Source organism: Lepisosteus platostomus, chromosome 4, assembly GCF_059453375.1.
Source record: "Lepisosteus platostomus isolate fLepPlt1 chromosome 4, fLepPlt1.hap1, whole genome shotgun sequence".
In the NCBI taxonomy this organism is placed as follows: Eukaryota; Metazoa; Chordata; class Actinopteri; order Semionotiformes; family Lepisosteidae; genus Lepisosteus; species Lepisosteus platostomus.
The window spans coordinates 16343435-16352830 of record NC_142614.1 but is presented as its reverse complement, the minus strand read 5'-3'; the positions used below and the strand labels follow the sequence as shown (position 1 = coordinate 16352830).

Sequence of the window (9396 nt, the reverse complement as noted above, 5' to 3'; positions counted from 1 at the left end):
CTGTTGAAATACTTTGTACATAACTATAAAATCATAGATAAATTCAGAGTAACATAAGACTGGGAATTAACAATTTATAATAATATAAATTATTATTATAATAAAAAACAGTGTAAACTACAAAAAGCGGATAGGATCTTTCATCTGCAGGAACAGAGATCCAAGAAGATCTATTTTTGTCAAGCAGAAAATAAAAACTGAATGAAATCATGAAAACCTGAAAAGAGAAAGAGCTAGAGAGAGTTATTCAAAAAGATAAAGAAGCTTCCACTAAGTATCAACATATTTTAGTTTTCAATTTTTCTTTACTGTTTTTACCTGACATTAATTCTTTCACCAATTCTTTCACAAAAGTTGAGCATTCAAGTTTTAAAAATTTAAAAATGCATACACAACTTGGAATTCCACAAAATGGGACATGATTGGAAATGGGTGATATTTTTGCATGACACTGTATCTTTCTGCTTTAAAAATGATTTTTACAGGTGAAAATTATATTACCTTTTTGCCTCCAAAAATAGTACCTGTGAGTCTTCAAAGAGGGGCATTTAAATAATACTGCATAAGTTCTCAGGTACCTGACAGAACAATCAGAAACCAGTTTTCTGTCTTGCCATTGTATTAATATACTGAGAACAAAAAAGAAATGTATTACTCCACCTATGTATAGTATGTAAGTTTTTAGACAAACGAAGCATGTGGATTTTAGAATTTGTCATGCATAACTGGTTCGCTGTGATACACTTGAGTGACTCTAACTGTTGCACAGGCACTGACTTACTTCATTAGTGAGAAAGTTTGTTGAACACAGGTGTTGAGGTAATTTAACCTGTTGAAAATAAAGAAAAACATGGAACAGAACAAATATGCACTGTGGACCAAGTGAACGGTGCTTTTGTGTCCTTGGTATGTTGGAGAAACAACTCAGGTGGACTCAACAGCAGTGGAGCCAAGTCCTCCATAGTGATTACTCAGGGTGTTTGTGTCGACCACCCTGAAGGACATCATCAAGTTTGTCACTGATGTGCAGAATGACATGCAGTTTTAAGTGAGAAGCTTCTTTTGATGCTCAGTGTAGACTTGCGCTTTAATCAGCAACTGCCGAAGAGTGCAGCTGTGGAAATAACTAGGTTGGAGAGCTCTGAGATGCCTGAGGTCATTCCAGGCAGAGTTAGTTAGCTTGGGCCAGTTCACTATGCTGACAGAGTGGATCTAGGTTAATCTAAAGCAGTACAACGAGTGATAAATAACCAGTCATTAGAATATTTTAAAACATCTAGCTCCCTAATCACAAATTGTCACTGTGTGATATGCCACAGAGCTACTTAGGCCAAAAATGTCCAAAGACCTTATCACACAGTGAGACACACCCCCAGTAGTAAGCATTTCTTCCTGCAGTAAGCATTAAGGATGCGTTTGCAGACCTGACCTTAAAATTGTTGTTTCACTGCCACCTAATAAACATTCCTGGGTTTTCCTACTCTCTAACAAAGAGAGCCACCTGTTAAAAAGAGCAAGGGACTCAAACCAGCCACCAGAGGTATTTATCTCAGTACAATTTCAAATGTACCCCCAAATTACACGTCATGATGGAACATGCGTCAATGAGAGAAACACATTCCACACTCCAAAGGCTTAGTCAAGCTCATGACAAAGACAGCTATCCCACCTTGCTCCTTGGTTTCTGCCTGCTAGTTGTAGTGAGGAGGGTAGCTTTTTAAACCATTTAAAACAGGGGTGCAGGATTTAGACAGGTAATTTTCCAAAACAGGCACTTTCTGGTATAAAAACATCACAGAAGAGAAGCTATTATAACAGAAAATGTGATCCTGAGGAGTGTCTGAGAGGAGTTCATCGACAGGGAAAGCTTGAGTAAGTTCAATAAGTAAACATTTTTGGATGATTCGGACCCCCTCATTATAAACTGCATTATGTACAGTATTAACCAAATCACTGCAAAACCAGCAAACGTGCATACACTTGTATGACAAAAACAGTGTGCAATCCTCCTTTGTCCAAGCCAAAGCAGGATTAATTTCATTCAGGAAGACCATCAGAGTCTGGTTGACTTCTTGACATTTTTTTTTTCATTGATTTTCTTCTCTCTCACATCTTACCCTGAAATCCAAGACCATGCAACAATGGGATCACTCTCCTTGACACTGGGGCTCATTTCATAAATCATGGCTATGGAATGAAATGAGAAGATCGAGGGGCCAAAAAATACATGGAACAGGAGAAGCAGGAGGCAGAGATGACAGTGACACTCACAAATGCAGGTACCAATGGAGAAAAAAAAATCATGTGCTTTGGGATACAGGGAAGGAGCAGACACCAATAAGAAAAAAAAGACTCAACAGGAATTACGAACTTTCTTTATGGCAGCAGTTATTACTTGTTTGCCAGCCTAGCTGTTAAAGAGTTAAACATCCCTTGACAAATCAGCCGACACTTGAGAAGCTTAGTTCACGCAATGCACTTATCTGTTGACTTGTTGTTATTAGAAACAGCTGTCAGAGTTCCAGTAACTTGGAGTGCTACTTGTACTGAATGAAAACAGCCCACATTTAGTGCACATGCAAGCCTATTCATTTGCTTCACCTGTCCTCCGAAATCCTAAAGCCTCAGAACACATGTGCAAGATAAAATGCAAAACAAAATGTGAGATGCATTTCAACTTGATTAAGTCAGAGTGCCATAAAGGCAACAATGAGCAATCATTTTAGCTTGTATAATGGTGATTTTTATCAGTACGTCTGAGAAAACATCATCTTTGCAAGATTTAAGAGATGATTGCTCCTGTTGAATCTACCACAATTAATGAAATAAAAGAATATATGTACACGACTCTAGAGAGAGTTATACATTATGAATAGGATGAAAATGTTTAATTGAATTATTTTCCTGTATTTTATGATGTTTCTTCCCCAGGAAAATATTCATGATTGGCACAGAACCAGCACTTACTTTCATTCATAGCTGACAATTTGTCCACTTGTCCTTAAACCTACAAGTACTTATGAGCTCACCATGCAGCAGATCTTTGAGCTCGCTCCTGATCCTGATCCATTAGGGATTAGTCCGCAGTTTTGCTCAGTCACATCCGGGTCCATCCTTGGTGCTTGAACAGCAAGTTCTGTGTCTTTACCTTAATGTTCACTAAGTTTATGTTTCCACCATCACTGGGGCTGCTTCACTGACTTCACTGTGATGCCGATGACATTACTGAGGCTGCTGCTGATCCATGAACACAAACATGAAGGTGGATAGCCTGAACCATGAGCTCAAGTCAAACAACTGCTCAAAGAGCTGCTTTTGTTACTTATGTGCTTCTTAAGAGCATTTTAAAAAGTATGGTTAGCCATATGGCTCTATGATGCCTTTCTATTCAGCGACCTGTATCCTCTGGAGGCCACAAGTGCATTAAAAGCACATTTTAAAATATTTTTATAGAAAAGGTGATGGATATACAACTCAACTAAAACAGTAAAACAGCGCTCATATTCTGCACTTGTACATCTGTGCTCATGTTTACCTCTAATGCTTGTATCCAACACAGTTAACTACTGAAACAGGTGTTAAGGGAGACATTTCAGTATTTCCCAGGAGGCTTAGAATGTTTTTCCTCTTTTTCCCTGCTTGGTTCTGGTTTTCCTTTAATGTTCCCCCTTATGAACATACAGATTATGAAGAAGAGGATATCATTTGACCCATCTTGCTTATCTGGCGTCTAGTGATTTGATAACTAAAGAAGTTTATCAAACCATTTCTTGTTATTCAAAGATCCCACAGAATCTGCTTCAGCAATATGGGTAGGGAGGTCATTTCCTTATGTTTTGTTGTGAATGATCCTCAATTTAATCCTCTCTTTACTCCTAGAGTCCATGTATTGTTTTGGGCCTTTGAGTAGGTCCCCTGTACTGACAGGGTCACTGCTTTTTAGAATTTCAAACACCTGAATCAAGTCCTCACATAATCTTCCCTGTTCTAAGCCAAACTAATTTGATTAAATTTAATTCTTTAAAGACCAGGAATTAGTTTGATTGCACTGCATTCTACTGCCAAATACAGAAACAATCTTTTCCTTGAAACACTGTGGCCAAAACTAAACACCATATTGCAGATGGAGCCTATGTAGTATATTGTATTAATTTTACTTGACATCCCTTGATTTGAAGTCTATGCTATTATATTCTTTGCTGACACCACTTAGTTGAAGAATGCAACAAGTCAACAAACTCTGAGAACTTATACATTGCTTACATACATTTCTAACTTCATTCCACCCTATTCTTACTGTGCGAGGCACATTCATGCTGCTAGGATGGGATGCCTATTCACACCAAATTCCATTGTCCAGGGATGTGCTCAGATTTGAATGGTTTGAAAATCATCATTCTAAACACTAGCTTCTCATGCTGAAGTATTTGCAACTCAAATGAATTCTGCAACAGCTCCAAATTTGGCAGGGTTAGTAGCAGAACGTGGAGGTCAACCTATAAATTGGGGAGGGTCACTACTGTGGCCAATCAAAGTCTACAGCATGGCCCCACATAAAGCCCTTGGGCTGCAAGCTGTCCACCCCTAGCCTAGAACACCGACAGAAATGGGGAAAAAAGTAGAGGTAACGCTGTTCTGACAAAAAACGTCTGCAAGGTTATTAAAGAGAAACACTTCTGACTTAGATTGAATTTCCTATCTGGAAATTTATTTTTTGCCGTCGTTATAAACACTTTCGAGTCTGCCATTATGAACTTTTAAATAAAAGTTTTCTTCAATAACAAAAGTCTTCAGGGTGGTATTAGAAATGCAATCTTCAAATAACAAAACTAGTGTGCCACAATTCCCTAGATCGCTTTTTTCTACACACAACTTATAGTTTAGAAAACACAGTCTGAATTTTGGTCAAAAATTCTTCCAGGTGAAGATAGAGAAGCTTAAACCCTTGGAGTACATTTTTTGCAGCATTACTGAAAGAATGCTATTTATTAAATCTAAACCTTTACAGCAGAGCTTGATCGGATCAGGTCATTTCATACAAAGCGTGGCCTGACCGAAACATACTTGAATTTTCCTTGCTCCTAATCATTAACAGTAGCAGAGCAACGTGCAGAACAAACAAGGAGTAGCTGCAACAGTGATGAGTGTCACGGAATAGGATGTGTTAAATGCTGGGGTATTAGGTGTGCTCCAGACAGTGGTATTAAGGAGACAGATGGAGGGGGAGAATAAAAGACTATTTGTAGCATTGGAGCTGATGAATGAAAGCATGCTGTGCTCTGGGCTGAAATCCGCGCTGGAACCTTTGAGAGACAGCCAGCCGCGTAACGAGAGAAACCACAGCCTAGATTTAATCTCAAAGATCTTACAGGTAGGCCTCCTTGTAAACAAGAATGCAGATGTCCCATTGTAAAAACGAGCCGACAATACATTCGCTTTGATCAGCATCCTGCGGAAAGTTACCTGCTATTACGCCCAAATCCATGGTTACCGCTTGTTTTCCTTCAACTGACAAGTGTTGCTTCTTATTGTTGCTGTTGTGGTAGTTCAACACCATTTGCTACCACAGAAGTTTTTTTTTTTGCCAGACATGAATGTGGTTTGTCCCGATTAACTGCATTTTTCTTTAATCTTATACTTTAATTGGAAACTGGGACTAGACGGTCTCACTGTCTCATTCAAATGTTTTTCAGTTTTCTTTCGTTTGTGGGTTTTCACAATCTGTCATACTTTACATTTAGAATCCAGCACAGTTTAAAAACTCATTTCTGGTTTTTTGGCTGCAGTGTAATGTGCATCTGACAGATGCTAAGGTCTGAATCTTAGCTTTTATCTGATTGCACACTGTGTTCACAGGATCCTGGGCAAGCAGGAGGAGTCCATCCACTAGTTTTCAAATTGCAACTTTTGTCCTGAGTGTGGATGTACAAAGAAACATCAAAGCAATTCCTGAAGACTTGAATGTGGCAGAGTGCTTTCAATACAGCAAAAACTAAATTTTGCTACAAAGAAAAATAAGCAAAGAAAACAGGAAGGTCAAAGTTGTTGTCAGGTCACTTTATTGTCTTTGAGGTTCCATGATAAACTGTCTGAAGATAAAAACCATTTCATTGCGTTCCTTGGCTGAATTCAACTCTGAATTGTCATCACGAACCTGGTATTAACCATGACAGTCTTAATGAACAGGAACAAGATGTGTATAAAAAGTACTAGAAAACAGTTTGCTGTTAAGCCTACTGGACCAAGAAAGTAAAACCTCCCTTAGCTTACTGGACCCTTCTATTTTCATAGACACAGGATTTGCAACTTAAGCCTTGAAGTAAAATGTTCCCAGTCTTTTTGATTTAACAAGAGTGCACTGAACAATATCTAGGTGTAAAAACATACAGCTGGGCTGCTTCAGCAAGCAAAAACTCAAGTCTACCAAATACAAGGGGTGCTGAGAAACCATGCCTATGTTTGATGCAGCTATCAAAAAAGTATTGCGGGTGAAACAAGTCTCTTCTAAAGAAACTGCAAGAACTGGTCAGGTTATCAAGCTTACAGAGGTAGGGATGTTGTGATGGTCATGCATGTTATCTATCTATTTTTATGCAACATGTAAGGTCCTAGTATACATATTCAGATTAAGGTTTGTTTAAAAACAATAAAGATGATTTGCTTTTAAACCCACCTTAAGTTTAACGCCTTCCACTGAGGAGCAAATGGAATGGATCGCACGACTTTTTGAGACTGTCAGCATTTCATTACTTTGGCAATACCTCGAAGAGTTCTGTGCAGCCAATTTTAAATAATAAAAATCATGTTGGCGCATACAAAAAATTAATGCTGCCTCTCCCCCCACAAACACAATGTTTACTGCCTGAACATTATATCTAATGCTTTGAAATTGGTAGTTCTAGAGATGGTAATAACTGATTTTTAATGCCCGATTGGGAAACCCATTAGTGGAGTATGGGCTGTTCATCATTTAACATTTTTAGAATTTAACATTAACAAGAAAAGTCACAACCACCAGTCTATTGGTAGTATTGCTTCTGTGTACTTGTCTCTACACAAGCATACATTATAATGAGCTGCAATTTGCAAATATTCCCTCATTATATGAATATTAGCCCTTGAGCTGTCTAAGCTTTAATGCGAAATGAAGTATTGCTGTCTTCTTCAGGTGTACGTGATGTCGTTTTGAGAAAATATTACTCTTCGTGTGGCATCAATGAGGGTTTTTGTCAACTCTCCCGCTTTACCTTTGAATTTGTTTAATACTGAAAGCATTTCTCTTGACTCTTTCAGATGACGCTGAATATCACTCCTTGACAGCTACAGACCACTTCCTTCACTGCGTTGACTACATGAAGTCCCAAACGGCATGTAGAACTCACAACAAGAACACAAATCTAACTCGCAACACATTCTAAACTGACGAAAAAATAGTTCCATGAATTTTGATTCATAAATTTTTAGTTCAGTCTTCAACTTCAAGGTGAACTTAAATAATTAGCTACCCATCCGGGTATTAGTAATAAAATGTTCAAACTGGACGACTTACAACTTCTGTTTGATCCTTCCTCGAAAAACCTTATGCTACAGTAAGATTTCTCCAGTACAGTGATTCGACAGGGAGAAAAGGCGAGGAAGGTTGAGTTAACACTGGATTCAATGAAATGTGGCACTACCTTTTGAAGATTTCGCTTGCTGTTAAAAATATCAATTGAAGAATTTTAACAAATGTAATGCTTTTAGAAACATTGGGCTAACCTCTAATTCACATGGTCTCCTAAACTAATTGGGAAGAGAGTATAACCATGTATTGTTTTCTGCTTGTGTCTACTGTATGCCCTTTCTGGGTTATTATATGTGGGATCTGTGCACACTGCATCCCTTTTCCAAGCCTGGACTGATTACTGGAAGGCCTCTCGGACCTTGGATTGCAGGGCGTCACATGTTTTCTTGGCGTCTCCCAGCAGCATGCCTGTGTTGGGCTTGTAGAAGATTGGGTTGTCCACAGCAGCGTAGCCCACACCCAGGGACCTCTTCATCACAATGATCTGGAAAGGTTAGAGCAATTAAAAAACTTGCTTCGGCTGCAAGGCTAAATCCACATATTCCTGACTCATGCATCTTCTGACTAACTGCTGTGCTGTATGATTACCGTTTGTCTGTACTTTTCTGCTACTGACCCTTTGAGCGTTCCCAAAGTTAATGTACAACTGCCTTAGCTGAAAGCTGGGCATAATAGAAGTGCATTCGTTTCTATCTAAACTCATCCAGTGTTTCAGATCTCCCAAACGGTGTCATTATTGAGTCTTGACAGGTGATGATGGACATCCTTTGTTTATGCAAAATTAGACAGCAATTACTGTGCTTGCACAAAACAGCCAAACAGAAGAATTCTTAAAATATAAGCTTTAGGCAAAGTTTGCAAAAAATGGAATACCATAACGCTGAAAACAACAGACTTGTTTTAAAAGCACTCAAAGATTATTGTGATTGGAGAAGTTGTTAATTCAGCACCCTGAAGAGCTCAATCACAAGTGTAACTGCGCACAAAGCAGGACTGCAGACACCTCGATTAATACTGAAAAGATTCAAATTGTCTTCTTCAGCGGCTTATTGTCTCTTGTTTCAATCTGACCTCATGGGGCCTGCTGGCAAGTCAAGGGAATGTGAGAGAAAAATCACTTTGCTTTTATTGAGAAAGTGAACCAAGCTCCTGACATGCCTTATATCTCAATAAATAGTCCCTCTGCGGCAGTTTGCCCCCCTACACACACATAGCCTGAAAGAGTACTCCAGTGTCAGACAGCTGAGGGCTCTGTGCATTTCTTTTTGAAAATGTCATTGTTTTCTTTACAAAATAACATGAACAAAATCATTTTAAAGGGATCACAGATGTGACCATACACAAAATTATTCTAGAAACCAGCTTTCTGCTTTCAAATGACCTCTCCTTCATTGCAAGGACACAGTGGTCTGCCTGCAGTATAGTGCTCAGCATTTGTAACTCTTTCAGTAATTCAGAAGGCTTTCACTTACTTTTTAAAAGGTCAATTTAGTCAATTTACACCACTTCTTAATTCTTTAATTGGCTAATTATTTGTATCTGCTAAGTATTTTGATTACTTGTTTATAATTAAAGAGAAAATACTTTCCCTATACTTGGTAAGCTATGTTGGAAACTAGTCTTGAAAATAAAGATTGTCGTGGTACAATATTTGGAGCAAGAAGCTCAAGTCAATGTTCAGCCACAATTTCACAACCAATTCAAGGGCTCATATAGACCAAGCAGAGTCACAGTGTTGAGCAATTCTAATATACTGGATGCTAAATGAGTTGCTGTTTTTGTACAGTTGTCACTGGGCAATATAGACTAATGCACAGGTTGTAAGCTCACAT

At 38.5% G+C, this 9396-nt stretch overlaps 1 protein-coding gene across 1 annotated transcript in view; it reads right to left on the bottom strand.

Annotated features, from left to right (window-relative positions):
* Window positions 1-6042: 6042 nt before the first annotated feature.
* nnt (nicotinamide nucleotide transhydrogenase) overlaps window positions 6043-9396 on the bottom strand; it is a 61433-nt gene continuing 58079 nt past the window's right edge. The window contains exon 22 of the mRNA XM_088628741.1: window positions 6043-8048. Within this exon, the coding sequence (XP_088484867.1) occupies window positions 7902-8048 (147 nt within the window). The 3' untranslated portion in view covers window positions 6043-7901. The remainder of the gene's footprint in view (window positions 8049-9396) is intronic.